This window comes from Microcebus murinus, chromosome 24 (genome assembly GCF_040939455.1).
Source record: "Microcebus murinus isolate Inina chromosome 24, M.murinus_Inina_mat1.0, whole genome shotgun sequence".
NCBI lineage: Eukaryota > Metazoa > Chordata > Mammalia > Primates > Cheirogaleidae > Microcebus > Microcebus murinus.
This window is the reverse complement of record NC_134127.1, coordinates 24,201,241-24,220,854: the sequence shown is the minus strand read 5'-3', so window position 1 is coordinate 24,220,854 and position 19,614 is coordinate 24,201,241. Positions and strand designations below refer to the sequence as shown.

Sequence of the window (19,614 nt, the reverse complement as noted above, 5' to 3'; positions counted from 1 at the left end):
AGTTTGAGGTTGCTGTGAGCTAGGCTGACACCATGGGCACTCACTCTAGCCTGGGCAACAGAGTGAGACTCTGTCACAAAAAAAAAAAAAAGAGTAAGTTATAATAGGCTTTTTAGGAACATGATTGGAGGTAACGGGAAGTACATGTATATTTCTGGAGAGTAGGTTTAATTTGGAAATTATTAATTTTCTGGATAATTAGAAAAGCAGATTACTAACTGGGCAACTCAGAATTATTTTGTTCACCCTGAGAATGATGCCTTTCCCCAGATGGAACATGAGTTATGTAAAGGGAGTCTCCCCGGCCCTGCCTGTATTTTACTATGATGTCACTGGGGCGCGAGCCATAGCTGATTTGTACCTTGAAGAAAGACTTGTTTCAAATTATTGTTCGCTTTTACAAGGTGACTAATATGCTGGCCGAATAAACTGAGTTGTCAGCTGTTGATATTGTATTATTCATGGTGAGGAATTTGACCTGGAAAAGGGATATTCTTTGGAAATAATATGGGATTTTTAATGTTAGTGGAGTAAATTAAGTTTTTTCTTTTCTTTTCTTTCTTTTCTTTCTTTCTTCCTTTCTTCCTTTCTTTCCCTTCTTTCCTTTCTTTCCTTTCTTTCCCTTCTTTCCTTTCTTTCCCTTCTTTCCTTTCTTTCCCTTCTTTCCTTTCTTTCTTGGATTCACGGATACATTAAAACATTCATGGTTCTGAGTACTGGAAAACTTGATTAGTCATGATGCAAACTTACAGTAGTACTTTAAGATCAGTCTTTCTTTTTTTCTTTCTTTTCTTTTTCTTTTTTTTTTTTGTGACAGTCTCATTCTGTTGCCCTGGATAGAGTGCTGTGGTGTCAGCCTAGCTCACAGCAACCTCAAACTCCTGGGCTCAAGCCATCCTTCTGCCTTAGCTTCCAGAGTAGCTGGGACTACAGGCATTCGCCACCATGCCCGGCTAATTTTTTCTATATATTTTTAGTTGTCCAGATAATTTCTTTCTATTTTTTTTTTAGTAGAGACGGGATCTCGTTCTTGCTCAGGCTGATCTCAAACTCCTCCTGACCTCAAGCAGTCCTCCTGCCTTGGCCTCCCAGAGTGCAGATCACTCTTTTTTAATTGGTTTTTCAGACTAGTACTAATTAAACCCCAATCACTTTATTCACCATGAATAACCTGTTGTCTATGTATTATTTGTAATAATGAGTATTTGGTGCTTTTTTTTTGTTATTGTGGTAAAGTACGAGTAATGTAACATTTTAACCTTACGTGCACAGTTCGGTAGCATTGAGTACATTTCACGTTGTTGTGGCACCATCAGCACCATCCATCCACAGAATGTTTTTCATCTTGCAAAACTGAAACTCTGTAACCATTAAATAACAACTTCCAGTTCTCCTTTCCCCCATTCCTGGGAACCCCCATTCTGCTTTCTGTCTTTAGGAATTTCACTACTCTAGGTACCTTAAGTAAGTAGAATCATTGTCCTTTTGTGACTGGTGTATTTCACTTAACATGATGTCTTCAAGGTTCATCCATGTTGTAGTGTGTTATAATTACCTTCCTTTTTAAGGCTGAATACTAATCCAATGTATGCATAGACCACATTTTGTTTATTCATTCATTTGCCAATGGATACTTGGGTTGCTTCCACCTTTTAACTGTTGTGAATAACGCTGCTATGGACGTGGGTGTACTTTAGTGCTCTTTTTACAAAAGCAGTGCATAGCAGCTAGGTTCTTTTTTGCTCTAAACTAAGAGGAAGGTGTTTACCTTTTGGATTTTTGGTAGATAATGTTTTTGTTTTTTCCGGTGAAAGTAAGGCTTAAATTTGTAACTGCTATTTAATTATTGCTTTGCTTTCTAGGCAGTATATACCAAGAAGTTTTCAGTGGAGAGTGTGTCGTATTTAGAATCTTGTAGCAATTAATTGAGCCAACTAGTAACATTTGATGATACCCTAGCATTTTATATTAAGATGTGTCTCATGCATCTGACCCTTCAACTTTCTTCAAATTTCACTGCATTTATTTCTTAGGTGTACGTCCTAGATGTTCTGCCCAGACATACTCTCAACAGGCCTGTGAAAAGTCTTCTCTTAATATCAGTCCTTCCATCAACAGAGTTGGGGTGGAAATTTTATTTGATAAAACTGATCTAATAAAATGATGGTTTTCTTTTTCTTTCTTTTTTTTTTTTTTTTTTGAGACGAGTCTCACTCTGTCACATGGGCTAGAGTGCCGTGGCGTCAGTCTAGCTCGCAGCAACCTCAAACTGCTGGGCTCAAGGCAAGTCTCTTGCCTCAGCCTCCGGAGTAGCTGGGATTATAGGTGTGTGCCACAAGTCCCAGCTAATTTATTTTATTTTTTTTTTGAGACAGAGTCTTGCTTTGTTACCCAGGCTAGAGTGAGTGCCATGGCTTCAGCCTAGCTCACAGCAACCTCAAACTCCTGGGCTCAAGCAACTCTGCTGCCTCAGCCTCCCAAGCAGCTGGGACTACAGGCATGCACCACCATGCCCGGCTAATTTTTTCTATATATATGTTAGTTGTCCAATTAATTTCTTTCTATTTATAGTAGAGACGGGTCTCGCTCTTGCTCAGGCTGGTTTCGAACTCCTGAGCTCGAGCAATCCGCCTGCCTCAGCCTCTCCCAGAGTGCTAGGATTACAGGCGTGAGCCACCACGCCCGGCAATTTTTTTCTATTTTTAATAGAGATGGGGTCTCACTCTTGCTCAGGCTGGTCTTAAACTCCTGAGCTCAAGCGATCCTCCTGCCTTGGCCTCCCAGAGTGCTAGGATTATAGGCATGAGCCGCCGTGCCTGGCCAAAGTAGTTGTTTTCGTATTAAAGGCCATCTTTGGGTGTTAGATGGTGGGGACATTTGTAAGTTGCTCTTGTTAGGATAAAATGAGTTTAGGTTTGCTATATGAGTTATCAGATGATTCTTTGTATTGTGTAGGATTTTCCAGGGATTGGTTCCTTAATCATCTCATTTAATGCTTCCAAATTATTAGTCGTTTCTGATGGCATGCATAGTGGGGGGGGTGGTGGCAGAGGGGGAACTGCTAAGAGGATTGGGAAAAGCACACAAATGTTGAAGGACCATGCCAGAAACCCTTGTTAATTCACGATCATTTGAAATGAAGGAACGGCACTGTTGTGCGAGAGAGTATTTGATTAACACCCAGTTTCTCAGTCGAGCATTCTAGATGTATTCTTCCGCATGCAAAACTACGCTTGTGGCTCGTCTGCTCAGACCAAATATTCTTGCAAGAAACTAGTGACTAACTTTGTGGTGGGTGGTGAGATAGTATAATGGATTCTGAGTCATGATAGAATTTCCGGGGAGTGATTAACATTTGCGAATAGTATAGATTTGACTGTAAGGGGCTAGCCAATACAGTATGGTCAGATGCCATTAAGCAGTAGTATTAACAAAGTATTATGATAGCAAACTCTCTTGTAACTCTGGGCCTAAGCACATGAAGAAGTAAAATTGCATGTTTGAAAAGTTGCTGCTGTGTGGCTTGGACTTTCTTGCAGCATTTTTATGATAGCACTCTGGGAGGCGGAGGCAGGCAGATTGCTTGAGGTCAGGAGTTCGAAACCAGCCTGAGCAAGAGCGAGACCCCGTCTCTACTATAAATAGAGAGAAATTCATTGGCCAACTAATATATATAGAAAAAATTAGCCAGGCATGGTGGCGCATGCCTGTAGTCCCAGCTATTTGGGAGGCTGAGGCAGCAGGATCGCTTGAGCCCAGGAGTTTGAGGTTGCTGTGAGCTAGGCTGATGCCACGGCACTCACTCTAGCCTGGGCAACAAAGTGAGACACTGTCTCAAAAATAATAATAATAATAAACACAAAGCATTAGCAATCAGCTTTAATGCTAGTTGACCACAGTAGTACATGTTTGCCCTTTTGGGGTTAGTCTTCCACACTTAAGTAAAACATAGCTCTAAAGTTTTCTTTTGATTCTCATTGCCTGAAAACTGTATTGGCTAAAAGAAAGACCACTAACTTGTTTGCACTTCTCAAGTACATCTTTGAGAATAAGTATAGAATAACTAATGTGAGAAAAGTTAACTTGTGGCCAGCACAGGGAAGAAGTTTTTGTTTTGTTGCATTTGTTTTCATTATGGAAGTTAAGAAGAAAAAGAAAAAAGTTACCTTTCCTGACTGTGGAAATGTTCTTAAGTTGTAATGAATATGACATTGACGTTTGGCCAAGGTTTTTTAGGAAATACAAAATAACTCTAACACAGTATTGGTCCTTTCCATAGAGCTTATCTTTTAGTAGTGGAGATAGTACAGACAGAAACAGTTTCATACTTTGGGTCAGGAAACTGAAAGAATATAAAAATATGAGAACTGGCCAAGCACGGTGGCTCACGCCTGTAATCCTAGCACTCTGGGAGATGGAGGCAGGAGGATTGCTCAAGGTCAGGAGTTCGAGACCAGCCTGAACCAGAGCCAGACCCTGTCTCTGCTAAAAATAGAAAGAAATTAATTGGCCAACTAAAAATATATAGAAAAAATTAGCTGGACATGAATGGCGCATGCCTGTAGTCCCAGCTACTAGGGAGGCTAAGGCAGAAGGATTGCTTGAGCCCAGGAGTTTGAGGTTGCTGTGAGCTAGGCTGACACCATGGCACTCTAGCCCAGGCAACAGAGTGAGACTCTGTCTCAAAAAAAAAAAAAAATGAGAACATAAATAGGTGTGGCATATACTTTTAAAAAGTTATATTGATATGTAATTCACATCCCATATAATTCAACAAATAAGTGAATCGTATAATATATGGTCTTTTGTGACTGGTTTTTTTCCACTTAGCATAAACTTCATTCACGTTGTAGCTTTTATGAATACTTCATTCCTTTTTATTGCTGGGCAATGTGCCATTTTATGGATATGCCGCATTCATCCATTTATTAGTTGATAGACGTCTGGGCTGTGTTCACTTTTTGGCTATTATGAATATCCAGATAATGCTACCGTGGACATTTGTATCCAAGTTTTTTGTGGACATAAGTTGTCATTTCTCTTAGTTATATATCTAAGAGTGGAATTGCTGGGTCAGACAATAACACTATTTGACCTTTTGATCAACTGCCAAACTCTTTTCCAAAGTGACTGCACCATTTTACATTCCCACCAGTAGTGTATGTCTAACAATTTCTTCACAGCCTTGCCAACCTTGTTATAATCTGTCTTTTTGATTATATTAATTGTTATCCCAGTGGGTGTGAAGTATTATCTCATTGTGGTTTTGATTTTTCGTTTCCCCAATGTCAAATGATGTTGAGCATGTTTTCTTGTGCCTATTGGTCATTTTTGTGTCCTTTTTGGAGAGATGGACAGTCAATTCCTTTCCCCACTTCAAAATTGGGTTTTGTTTTTTTTTATTGAGTTATGAGAGTTTTTTAAATATATTCTGATGCAAGTCCCTCATTAGATATAAGATTTGCAAATGTTTTTTCAATTCTCTGGGTTGTCTTTTTCTCTCTTGATGGTGTCCTTTTTTTTTGTTTTTTTTTGAGACAGAGTCTCACTCTGTTGTCTGGGCTAGAGTGCCGTGATGTCAGCCTAGCTCACGACAACCTCAAACTCTTGTGCTCAGGTGATCCTCCTGCCTCAGCCTCCTGAGTAGCTGGGACTGCAGGTTTGCACCACCACACCTGGCTATTTTTTTCTATTTTTAGTAGAGCCGGGGTCTTGCTCTTGCTCAGACTGGTCTTGAACTCCTGAGCTCCAGTGATCCTCCTGCCTTGGCCTCCCGGAGTGTTAGGATTACAGGAGTGAGCCACTGAACCGGGCCTCAGTGGTGTCCCTTGAAGCACAAAAGTTTTTAATTTTGATGAGTTCCAGTTTGTTTATTTTTTGTTTTGTCACTTGTGTTTTAGGTATCTATTACCTAACCCAAGGTCATGTGGATTTACATGTGTATTTTCTTCTAAGAGTTTTATAGTTTTAGCTCTTATGTTTAGATCTTTGATCCATTTGGAGTTAGTTTTTGAGTGTGGTGTGAGATAGGGGTCCACCTTCTTTCTTTTGAAGGTGAATATCCATCCAAATGTCCTACCACCATTGGTTGAAAAGACTGTTCTTTCCCCATTGGATTATCTTGGCAATTGACCATAATATGGCAGTTTATTTCTAGACTCTGAATTCAATTCTGTTGATCTATGTATATATCCTGTCCTTCTATTAGTGCTACATTGTCTTAATTACTGTAGCTTTGTAGTAAGTTTTGAAACAGGAAGTGAGTCTTTCTACTTGGTTTTTCTTTTTCAAGATTGTTTTGGCTGTTCTGGATCTTTTGCATTTTTATGTGGATTTTAGGATCCACTTGTTGATTTTTGTAAAAAAGCCAGTTGGGATATTTGATAGGATTTGCCTTGAATCTTGGAGGTCCGTTCGGGGAGTATTGCCATCTTAACAGTATTGTCTTTCAATTCATGAACGTGAGATGTCTTCCCATTTATTTGTCTTACACTTATTTTTAAAATGAAAAACATTGACATAGTTATACATATTTCTAGGGAACATGTGATATTTTGTGTATACAATGTGTAATGATCACATCAGGGTAATTGAGATATCCATCACAAGTCTTTAATTTCTTTCAAAAATGTTTTGGAATTTTCAGTGTATGAGTTTTGCATTTCTTTTATATTTATTCCTAGGATTTTAATATTTTTTGATGCTATTATGAATTGTTTTAATTTCATTTTTAGGTTTTTCATTGCTGGTATATAGAAACACAACTGATTTTTATATATTTTGTATCCTGCAACCTTGCAGAACTTGTTTATTCTAATAGTTTTTTGGTGGATTCCTTAGGACTCCTTTTAGTGGATTCTGTATACAAGATCATATCATCTGGAAATAAAGATAGTTTTTACTTCTTCCATTCCAATCTGGATGCCTTTTATTTGTTTTTCTTGCCTAACTGCCCTGACTAGAATCTCAGGTACAATGTTGAATAGAAGTTGAGTAACAGACATCCTTGTCTTGTTCCCGAGGTTAGAGGGTAAGCCGTTCTGTCCTTCCCCTTTAAGTGAGATGTTAGCTGAGAGTTTTTATAGATACCCTTTATCAGGTAGGAAAAGTTCCCTTCTAGCCCTAGTTTGTTGAGTGTTCTTATTATGAAAGAGTGTTGTATTTTGTCACATGCTTTTTCTGAAATGAATTACTTTAAAAAAAATGACTATTGCTCTTGTTTTTTTCTCTGCAGAACTTGACTTGCATACCAAATGTGTGGTGGACGTTGATGCAAACAAGGTTATTCTTAATCCTGTAAATACTAATCTTTCCAAAGGAGATGCCCGGTAAGTTAAGAAACTGTGTTATGCTCAATGGATCTTTAAATACCTGGAAGCAGCAATGGCTGCTGAATTCGGTTCTGTTGAGCGGATATCTCGAGTGCTTACTCTGCAGAGATACATTACTGTCTTCTGCAAGCCTGCACTCAAGTCTGTAATATGGGATGACCAAGTGCCAGAATGAGTGGTGTAAGTAGTATTCGAAGCTCAGAGAAGAGAGTGAGCATTAGGTTGTGCAGTAATTCTTAAAGGAGAAGGTGCAGGCTGGAGGATTAGGTAGAATGTAAACAGGAACAATGGGGTAGAAGGGAAGTCTTCTAGGCCTGTGGTCCCCAACCCCTGGGCCACAAACTGGTATAGGCAGGAAAAATTGAAACCAGTCGCTGGTGCTAAAAAGGTTGGCAAGGGCGGCTTTTACTTCTGTCAGTTCAAATCCTTTGTACCTGCATGAAAGCATTCCTGCAGCCCTCAGTGACTCCTCCCCTCCGAATACCTGTCAGCTATAATCTGTCTACTTAATTTATTTATTTTAGACTGTATTGGATTGTTAGTTTCAGCCCTCAAGTGGCTTCTAAGGTCTTTGAGGGAAGAGCATACTTGCATATCACTTCTAGATTTGCATGACAGTATGAACAAAAGGAAGGGGAAGAAAGGCAATTTGGGAAAGAATGAGGTCAGTGGGGGTTTTCTTAGCAAATGAAGGAAAATTATTAAACTGGGATCAGATTACAGAAGACCTAGAAAGCAGACAAGGAAATTCGGTCTGTATTTTTCTCAGTGAGAGAATGGCTGTGAAAATTTTTGAGTGTTAGGATTTAGGAGGTGGATTAGGGAAAGCTGTTAATTGGCAATGCAGAGAGTGGGTCAGGGTGGGCAAGGCTGACTTTTTATGGAGATGGGCTGTGTACCAGGTGATTTTGTGCTGCCCCGGAAGTGGAGAGAACAGGGGAGAGAGATGGTGCCCGACAGGATGCTTTGTGTAAGTGGATTCTTCATAAATACTCGTAGAGACAGTGTTGTGTCTGGCACTCCGCAAATCTTGAGTTGAATTGAAAAGAACACTGGTGAGCTCTAAGAAAAAACGGTGATATAGCACATCTTATATTTTCCTGGTTAGAGCTGGAACCCATACTACTAAGTGAAGTTTCCCAAGAATGGAAAAACAAGCACCACATATACTCACCAGCAAACTGGTATTAACTGAGCAGCACCTAAGTGGACACATAGGTACTACAGTAATAGGGCATTGGGCAGGGGGGAGGGGGTGGAGGGGGAGGGTATATACATACATAATGAGTGAGATGTGCACTGTCTGGGGGATGGTCATGCTGGAAACTCAGACTTGTGGGGGGAGGGGGGAAAGGGCATTTATTGAAACCTTAAAATCTGTACCCCCATAATATGCCGAAATAAAAAAAAAAAGAAAAGAGCACTGGACTCAGAGAAAATCTGAAATTGAATCCTTACTTATGTTATTGCAGCTAGTTATTCTTAGCTTTTTTGAGCTGCTTCTGTCTGATGCCTACCTTATCTATCTCACAGAGGTTTCTTTCCGAAGATCACATTAATTAGTGATTTAAAAAATGTGAAGTGTTCTGTAAATGTTAAGGTTTATTGTTGTTGATGTAGATAGAAATACACATAACAAAGTATAGACGAGGCTATGATGAGGTCACTGTGCTCCAGCTTGGTGACAGAGAGACCCTCTCTACAAAAAAACCAAAAAAACAAACCCCAAACAAAGGGACATTTATCAAATATGGAAAAGATTAACAATGAACTCTTCCTATTCCACAACACTCTACTTGGAACACCCTAGTGACTAAAATATATGTGTTTGTCTGCCAGGCCGGTCTTGGTCTTACAAGTACTGAGTACACACGGATACATTTTATCTATTTATCCTCTCCCACAGAGCCGCACTGCCTGTACTACTAGCACAATTAAATATCTTTTTGGAATTGTCTTTTCTGAATCAAGTTAGTTTGGCAGATTGGCCCTTAGACTTTTCCAGATCTTCATCAGCAACATATTTATAATCGTTTTTTTTGTTGTTTTGTTTTTGTTTTTGTTTTTTTTGAGGCTTTGTTGCCCAGGTTAGAGAGTGCCATGGCGTCAGCCTAACTCACAGCAACCTCAAACTCCTGGGCTCCAGCGATCCTTCTGCCTCAGCCTCCTGAGTAGCTGGGACTGCAGGCATGCGCCACCATGCCTGGCTAATTTTTTCTACCTATATTAGTTGGCCAATTAATTTCTTTCTATTTATAGTAGAGACGGGGGTCCTGCTCTTGCTCAGGCTGGTCTCGAACTCCTGACCTTGAGCAATCCTCCCGCCTCAGCCTCCCAGAGTGCTAGGATTATAGGCGTGAGCCACCGTGCCCAGCCAGCAACATATTTATAAATCATCTTTTTGGACTACTAGATGATGAACTCATAATCTATTCCTAGTAGATTTTTATAAGTATAATGCTCAATGTGTAATTTTTTTTTGTTTTTTTGAGACAGAGTCTCACTCTGTTGTCTACACTAGAGTGCCTGGCATCAGCCTAGCTCACAGCAGCCTAAACTCCTGGGCTCAAGCAATCCTTCTGCCTCAGCCTCCTGAGTAGCTGGGACTGCAGGCATGTGCCACCATGCCTGGCTAATGTTTTCTATATATTTTTGGATGGCCGATTAATTTCTTTCTATTTTTAGTAGAGTATTTTAATTTTGTTGGCTAATTAATTTCTTTCTATTTTTAGTAGAGACGGGGTCTCACTTTTGCTCAGGCTGGTCTTGAACTTCTAACCTTGAGTGATTCTTCCGCCTCAGCTTCCCAGAGTGCTAAGATTACAGGAGTGAGCTACCGTGCCCAGCTCAATGTGTAATTTTTACCTTAGCATTTTATTTTATTTTTTAATTTTTATTTATTTATTTATTTATTTAATTTATTTATTTTTTGAGACAGAGTCTCGCTTTCTTGCCTATGCTAGAGTGAGTGCTGTGGCGTCATCCTAGCTCACAGCAACCTCAAACTCCTGGGCTCAAGGGATCCTACTGCCTCAGCCTCCCGAGTTGCTGGGACTACAGGCATGAGCCACCATGCCCAGCTAATTTTTTATACATATATATTAGTTGGCCAATTAATTTCTTTCTATTTTTATAGTAGAGACGGGGTCTCGCTCAGGTTGGTTTCGAACTCCTGACCTTGAGCAATCTGCCCGCCTCGGCCTCCCAGAGTGCTAGGATTACAAGCATGAGCCACCTCGCCCGGCTATTTATTTGTTTTTTTGAGACAGAGTCTCCCTTTGTTGCCCAGGCTAGAGTGAGTGCCATAGCATCAGCCTAGCTCACAGCAACCTCCAACTCCTGGGCTTAAGCAATCCTCTTGCCTCAGCCTCCCAAGTAGCTGGGACTACAGGCATGTGCCACCATGCCCGGCTAATTTTTTCTATATATATTAGTTGGTCAATTAATTTCTTTCTATTTATAGTTGAGACGGGGTCTCGCTCTTGCTCAGACTGGTTTCAAACTCCTGACCTCAAGCCATCCGCCCGCCTCGGCCTCCCAGAGTGATAGGATTACAGGCATGAGCCACCAAGCCCGGCCAATCTTAGCATTTTAGAGTGTCATATTTTGAGTCCTTTATGTAACTAGTTAAAATAATACCATGATGTAGAACAGTCCCTTTTAAAATAGCTAAATAAATCCATATATTTTTAATAACTAAATAAATCCTTATTCTATTCAGATTATATCTTTAAGATTTGGTAAACTTTAATAAAACTTATTAAACTTTTATCCTGTAATAAAATGTTAATGCTATTACCTGTCACCATGGTAGCGCAAAATAGTTTCTTAGGCCAAGTTTTGTCTTCATTTTAGTACTTTACTCACTAAACAAGCCTTTCCTGCTAACTGTGGCTAAAAGGGTAGATATACTTAAAATGTTGTTTTAAAAGGGATTAAGATGTATTTTTTACGGAGAGTGGTGGCTTCCACTTAACACATCATTCATGTTATAAAATTGGGTGTAGAGGTGAGTTTGGAGAATGGAAGGCATTGTCCCATGGGAACTGTCAGCTGTTTCAAGCAAAAGTGGTGTGCGATCCACAAACGAGTTTAATCCACAGCTCAAACAGTCTCACTTTTTTTTTTTTTTTTTTTTTTGAGACAGTCTTGCTTTATTGCCCAGGCTAGAGCGAGTGCCGTGGTGTCAGCCTAGCTCACAGCAACCTCAAACTCCTGGGCTCAAGCGATCCTCCTGCCTCAGCCTCCCAAGTAGCTGGGACTACAGGCATGCGCCAACATGCCCGGCTAATTTTTTCTATATATATTAGTTGGCCAATTAATTTCTTTCTCTTCATAGTAGAGACGGGGTATCACCCTTGCTCAGGCTGGTTTTGAACTCCTGACCTTGAGCAGTCCGCCCACTTCAGCCTCCCACAGTGCTAGGATCATAGGCGTGAGCCACCTTGCCCAGCCCAGTCTCACTTTTTATACTTTGGCATGCCACAGAATGCTTCTTAGGGCCAAGTGGATGTCTTTGGTTTGTTTACTTTTAAACAGCTTTATTGAGATATGCATGCCAGACAATTCACTCTTTTAAAGTGAACAATTTAATGGTTTTGGTTTTTCTTTGATTTACCGAGTTGTGCAACTCGCACCATTATCTACTTTATGTCATTTTCATCACTTATTAATGTATTCTCTGTGTCCAAGATTTAGGGTTTGCCTCTCCTGGACATTTCATATAAATGAAATTATACACTATGTGGTGTTCTGCAATTGGCTTCTTTTACTTAGCATGTTTTTTAGGTTTATCTTAGCATGTTTGAGTTTAGCATATCTTAAAAACTTTGCATGTTTTTGAGGTTTATCCATGTTGAGGGATTATGAGTACTGCATTCCTCTTTCTTTGCTATCTTTCATTTCCTGAAGGTTCTTGGTCTGTTGCCCAGGCTAGAGTGCAGTAGTATCATCATGCTCACTGCAGCCTCGAACTTGCTCAAGCAGTCCTCCTGCCTCAGGCTCCTGAGTAGCTGGGACTACAGGTGCATGCCACCACGCCCTGCTAAATTTTAAATTTTTTGTGAGGATGGGATCTCACTATTTCGCTCACACCTTTTATGGCAGAATAATATTCTGTTGTATTCCATTTTGTTTTATCCTTTATCAGTTAATGGACAGTTGGATTGTTTCTCCTTTTTTGGCTTTATGAACAATGCTGCTGGTGGATAAGTCTTTGGGTGGACATGTGTTTTCATTCCTCTCAGGTAGGTATGTAGGCACGGAACTTGGCTGGGTCATATGGGAACTGCCAAACTGTTTTCAAAGCTGCTGCACCAGTTTCGCATTCCCACCAGGGATGTATGAGAGTTCCAGTTTCTTTGGCTTGTTTTTTAAAGAACTCTCCTTTACTGTAAAGAAAATGGTGGTGACTCTGGCTAATGGCAGGGTGCACACCCTGCCTCAAGGCATTCAAATTACAGTGAAAAGCAAAACAAAACACAGTGTTGTCCAAACAAAACACTCTTGGCCAGATTGAGGCCTTGGCTACTGCCTTGGCACCCCAGGTTCTGGTCAGCTGGATTCTCGTGTGCTTTTCTATTGAGCAGTACTGCCTTATTGTAAGGTTTTAAAAATTGTTAGCAGATCCTTAAAAAATGTAATATACAAAAAGCTCTAAAAAAATGAATCCTTTCTGTACCTGTCGTTCAGTGTAAGAAGTTACCACCAACAGTTCAAGCCTTTGTGAAAGGCCTCCCTGTTTTAACCCTTTTTCTCCCCACCGCAGTTCATCACTTTCCTGAATTAAGTTTTCAATCTTCCCCTGGTATTCATTACACTTCTCACTATTTATATTTGCAAATTGTTTACACAGTATTATGTGTACATGAATAATCTTTCCTATTAAAAGGCCAGATGGGTGACTCAGAAAAGGTTGACTGCTCTTATAAAGTATAATGCATGAGTTTTAAAGGCAGAAAAAGTGTTAAAAGAAGCCAGAAATAATATCACTAGCTTACGTTGGGGAGGAAAGCTTAAACTTGGAATTTTGTCAAATTCTCTGTTCCTTTTTTTTTTCTCTTAAAAGACAAAAACAGGCCCGCTGCGGTGGCTCACGCCTGTAATCCTAGCACTTTGGGCTGAGGCGGGAGGATCGCTTGAGGTCAGGAGTTTGAGACCAGTATGAGCAAGAGTGAGACCCTGTCTCTACTATAAATAGAAAGAAATTAATTGGCTAACCAAAAAAAAAAAAAAAATATATATATATATATAAAATTAGCCGGGTGTGGTGGTGCATGCCTGTAGTCCCAGCTACTCGGGAGGCTGAGGCAGGAGGATTGCTTGAGCCCAGGAGTTTGAGGTTGCTGAGAGCTAGGCTGACTCCACGGCACTCTAGCCCAGGCAACAGAGGGAGACTCTGTCTCAAAAAAGAAAAAAAGATAAAAACAGAACAAACGCCCCCACCCCCTTCTTGTTTGCAGTGAATTCCGGGCAAGTGTGCGGTGCAGTTTTAGTGCACTTCCAGCTCTTTTCGGAGGCTGTGGAACAGTGTTCAGAGGTGCTGCTGCTTTAAACATCAGAACTTTAACCCGAAAGGAAAGACCTCCTCTGTGTAAATTGCGCTTTACAGTCCCTTGGTCAGTTCGTCTGTTTCCTTTCTTAGCTCTCTGTCTTCTCTGCCCCGGATGTCGCATGTGTGCGTGAGCACGAGTGTGTGTACTGACACGGAGTGAAATACAGCAACCTGGAGTTTCTCCTCTGATTTTCTTTGTTACCCTCTCCCACCAAGTGTAAGATTTTCAGACCAGAACTTTCTGAAATTGAAAGCATTTGGAGGTTTAGATGTCAAGATCTTCATTAACCTGAACGCTGATTTCTCTGGTGTTCTGTGAGCAGGCGGGGGAGACTGTCCCGCATGGGTGGAAGTAGCCGTAGATGGCACAAGTGGGCAGAGATTGTTCTTGTTTATAGTAGAAATATAGCGCTGCCCTCTCCTTCCCCCATGTGGCCATGTTTAACCTAATGATCATTAGACAGCGTGAAGGTTACAGCTGCCGGTCTAATGCGACTGTCTGAGATGTTGATCGCAGCAACCAGTTAGTAAGGTCATTAAAATTCTTTTTGTTCCGTCTGATTGTTTTGTTAGACATCAGTTTAGTGAAGATCTTTAGGTAATTAATGAGTACCTAATATGAGCCCCTCTTTGCAGGTTCAGCGTACTCTCATGCTGGTTGATGCACAGATTGGATCTTCTTAAAATAGATGCAGAATTAAGCGAGGTCGACCCATGTGCATACACTTCTCGAACAAAAGGCATTGAGTAATGCTACTGAGGGAAGGGCCTTATGCCAGTAATTTGTTTGAAATATATAAAGTCATTTTCAGACTAATTCCCTGTTAGTGGAAGGCATCATCAGGTCATATTAGATAATGACTTTTTAAATTTCTCTATAGCTATATGGGCGCTAATTTAAATAAGGGTTTTAATTGAAGGAAGTCATGCAAAATGCAATGGTGGTATGCACAATAGACCTGTTTGTTCTTTCTGCTGTGAAATGACTTGAGTGAGGCTAATATTTCTGCCCAAATAGAATCTGCTCCTCTAGAGAATAGTATGTGGTACGTTTTAATTTCATAATGAGCCTCTTCCTCTGGGAGCCTGCCCATCCTAATTATGTTAGGGTTTGGTGGGGAGAGCGTTCTGCGCACTCAGACATTGTACGTGATTCCTCAACCCCTCTCTTGGAAAACAATACTGTGATCATTACATGTATAAACCATTGACTACTTTTGAATATAGTTGTGAAAATGAATCAGGGAGACTCTTAAAATATGGGAAATATGTGTGGTTGAATGCATATCATTGTATAGTTAATGGAAACAGATAGTCAAATTGCACTGAATATAAATTTTGCAAAATTTTACCAGTGAAGTCAGGCAGATTGCTAAAAGAAACTGCTTATAATAATACCTAATAATACCTGCTTATAATAAACCTATCTGAACAAAAATTATAATAGACTGCTACTACAGAATTTATGGTACTTTAGTTTTGTCATTGTTCATGCTTTTACTACTTTTATCGGTACAGCAATAAGAAGGAATAAACTTTAATTTTCTGAATTTTAAAATTTTATTTTATCATTTTTTAGAAATAAGGTCTCACTATATTGCCCAGGCTGGAGTGCAGTGGCCATTTACAGGCGTGATCATAGTGCACTGCAGCCTTGAACTCCTGGGCTCAGGTAATCCTCCTGCCTCAGTGTCCTGAGTAACTGGGACTACAGATGTGTGCCACCGTGCCTGGTTCTGTTTTTATTTTATTTGAATTTTGGAGACAGAGTCTCACTCTGTTGCCCAGGCTGGAATGCAGTGGCATGATCATAGCTCCCTGTAACCTCAAACTCCTGGGCTCAAGTGATCCTTCCCCCTCAGCCTCCAATGTAGCTAGGACTACAGGCGTGCACCAAACTGGGCTAATCGTTTTTTTTTTTTTTTATTTTAGGGGGGTCTCACTGTGTTGCCCAGGTTGGCCTCAAACTCCTGGTCTCAAGTGATCCTACCACCTTGGCCTCCCAAAGTGCTGTGATTATAGGCATGAGGCACTATGCCTGGTCTTTTTTTTCTTTTTTTTTTTTTTTTTAAATATAAGAGAAGAGAGTCTCTCTTTACCTCCATGCTTGAAATACTGTTTGGATACTAACGTTTGCTATAATGAGCACTCAGGGTCATATATGTGTGATGGTTAGTTACTAGGCCTAGATTAAAACGAGTTATGGCTGATAGGAATCACATGCTTTGAATTTCCCCAGAATTCTGTATTCAGCAAAAAATGATCAGATAGTGTATGAAGTACTAGGTACGATATCTAACTGTGAAAAAAGGTTAGGCAGCTACCAAGTCCTACTCTTGAAGGGTTTTTTGTTTATTTTGCTTTGTTTTTTGTTTAACAATACTTTTGGGGGTTCTTTGTCTCCATCTCTGGAGTAGCAGTTGTTATTGATGTAAACCAGATACTGTGTAAGAATCTAGATTTCTGTTTTAAAGATGAGAAGGTAGGAGTACTCCTTGAGGAAATGTGGCATGAGAAAACCATCCAATCCCAAAAGCTGTTATATCATAAAATTCCCAGCAACTTGGGAATTATTCCTGATTCCTTCGACATTCTAACATCAGCAGTGTACCAAGTATCAGGCTAACAGGATACTTTTTATTAATCCTTAGTTCCATTAAATTATGGTGTTAATAATTTTTTGCACAGTGTGTCTATAAGCATACTAGTAAAACAAGAAACAAAAAAAAACCCTCTGGAAAATAGAAACATTAAATTTTTCTCTTGTGGATTTTGAAAGGTTAGATTTTACAGACTCAAATCTGAAATGGTTCTGTTGTTTAATTTTGAGCATTGTACATTTTCTTGTGAGAAAGATTTCTATTGCAAATAAGAGTTCTGGAGTCCTTAAAATTCTTCTATAGAGTACTTAAAAAAAGTAGAGGTATCTTGTAGTAAATTTCACTTTTGCTCACTTTTATCAAACATAATTTATATAAACTTATAATTAAATGAAAACTTGGGATGGGTCATAATTATTAAGAATAATACATCTTTATCTTCATGTTTTGACCTGTGTATAAAACATGTCGATAGTCCTTTTATTCTGCTTTTAGGAAAACTAAACTAGATCGTTGAGTACGTAAAAGTCATATTTGCCATTTAATGTTTAAAAACTTTTTGTTATGGATTATTTTAAAGATATACAATGTAGGCAGAATAGCATAAGGCCCCTCCGTGTGCCTGTCACCCCCAAAAAGCATTAACCCATGACTGATACTGTCCCATCTGCATCTTCACCCCTTCCTCTTTTCCATGTCATTGTGAAGGACATCCCATTTTAGTCACAAATACTTTTGTATATATTTTATTATTATTATTATTTTGAGACAGAGTCTCACTTTGTTGCCCAGGCTAGAGTGAGTGCTGTGGCATCAGCCTAGCTCACAGCAACCTCCAACTCCTGGGCTCAAGCGATCCTCCTACCTCAGCCTCCCTGAGTAGCTGGAACTACAGGCATGTGCCACCATGCCCAGCTAATTTTTTCTATATATATTAGTTGGCCAATGAATTTCTTTCTATTTATAGTAGAGACAGGGTCTCGCTCTTGCTCAGGTTGGCTTCGAACTCCTGAGCTCACATGATCTGCCGGCCTCGGCCTCCCAGAGTGCTAGGATTACAGAAGTGAGCCACTGCACCTGGCCTATATTTTAATTATTTTTTAAACATGACCACAATACCGTTATTATACCTAAACAATTAATAATAGTTAAGTAATAGCATCAAATTTTCGGTCAGTGTTGAAATGTCCATTTGTCTCAAAGTTTTTTCCCCAAAGTTTATTTGGAATGGAATCAAACTGTGGTCTGCACATTGTGATTGGATGATGTGGTTTTTCATTTATTGGTTCCTCAGCTGTTGAAGAAGCTGGGCCATTTGTTCTGTAGATGGATTGATGTTAATTTATCACAGGGGAATAGATAGTCCTTATTTAGTCAGATGCTAAACTGTGTTGATTTTCCTTGTAAATATTTTCATCCCAGCATTCCTCTCCATTCTCTCTGCCCTTACCCTAGTTGAGGACCTATTGCCTTGTTGAGATGACAAGAAAACCTTTTGCCTGGTTTCTGGAACCCACTATCAGCTCAGGCCTGTTCCTGCTTCCTGTAATCTGTGTTTTGAGTTCAGAGCATTTATTATTTCCACTAACTTAGAAGTGTCATTACCTAGCTGACATCTTTATGTTTATCTTGCATTGTTTTCTAATATGATTACTGTTTTGCTATTTCTGTGTGTTTTGAAAATTCCCTTCCCTTTCGGACTGTGGCTAGCGGAAAGCTTGGGCTTTGGAACGAGGTTCAGGTGCTGGAGGGGTGAGAGACTGGGCAGCTGTGTGGGTTATAAAAGTCCCTGTGTCTACCAGGATATTCAAGAGAACAGAAAAGGCAGAAACAAAGCATTTATTGATTGATCCTGGAAAAAGCAAGAAACTGTTGACAAATCAGTGTCTGCTTACTGTCAAAGGGGTGGAACGACTTGATTGTGACTTTGTCAAAAATGTTACAGTAATCTAACAGAAACTTCCACAATATTCCCAAATAAAAAGATAGATAGCTGTGAATACTTCCAATGTCAACAGAATGTAGTTACTGAGGGTAGAGAGGAAAGGATGGCGAGACAAATTTTGTTTTTGTTTTTACTCAGAAGTGTAAATTCAAATTTCAGGATATCTGTTTTCATGTAGCTGAAATCTTACAGATTCTTCATAAAAGAAAAAATTTTTTGAATTCCTTAGAGGTAGAATTTGTAATGTGTATGAAGTTTCAATTGGAGTTTTGCAAACTGGAATTTTTCTAGCAATTTTATACAGTGATACATATATATGTAAATTTTCATCAAAGCAAAGTTATTTTTTAGAAATATAAACATCTACAAAATTATCAGGTTTTAAAAAATAACATCTACCCTATGAAATGTAAACCATCCTCAGAATCTGTGCAGGGTAACTGCTATTTATTGTCTTGTTAGACTTACACAGACCTCTGCATAGAACATTGGGCTGACTTGGTGTTTTGGTCATGTCTAAGCAACAAATAAGTTTCCTTGCTCAACTGTCTTCTCATCCAGTGTTAGCACAACAGAAACCCTGTGTGTGAGCAACACCTTTGCCTGCTCAGTGATTGTCCTGCTTAGTCACTGGTCAGAGCCACCCTTGCCGTCTGCTCTGTCCTTTTAAAGTTGGGTATGATATAATATAGTGGGAGGAGCCAGACATTTTATACACAGTTGATACTGATTCATGTTATTCTAATTAAGTTATGTAAGTCATACAGGAAAGCCCTACTGTGTCAGATCCCATCTCTGAATCTTAGATTTGCTACCCTTCATCCATTTACATGAGGAGGGATGCTTATAAGGAGGGTACTGGGATAGAGACTGGTTCAAGATTAAGTCATGCCCTGGTGTTGAGCTAAGACTTTGTGTCTTGCCGTTTCCAGAAGCTTCCCTTGAGTTTTCAGACTCTGATTTCATCTTTCTCCCGTATCAGGTGTCTTTTATGTGCCGCTGCAGATCCTCTTGGCCTTGCCTCTCCTCAGAGCCTTTGATCACTTTTCAACCCTGGCTGCTGCCAGCTCAGCCTGGACGCTGACCAGCTTCACGTGGACGTGATCTGACACTTTCTCCTGCCTTGCCCCCTTTCCCTGGAATGCATGCCTAAACGAGCCTTAGGCTTGCTTCCTGAGCGATCCA

At 39.9% G+C, this 19,614-nt stretch overlaps 1 protein-coding gene across 3 annotated transcripts in view; it reads left to right on the top strand.

Moving 5' to 3' along the window:
- KIF13B (kinesin family member 13B) overlaps positions 1-19,614 on the top strand; it is a 156,344-nt gene that overhangs the window by 10,771 nt on the left and 125,959 nt on the right. For all 3 annotated transcript variants that reach the window (XM_075997140.1, XM_075997139.1, XM_075997141.1), the window contains exon 2: positions 7,235-7,328. In XM_075997140.1, coding sequence (XP_075853255.1) covers positions 7,235-7,328 — 94 coding nt within the window. The remainder of the gene's footprint in view (positions 1-7,234; positions 7,329-19,614) is intronic.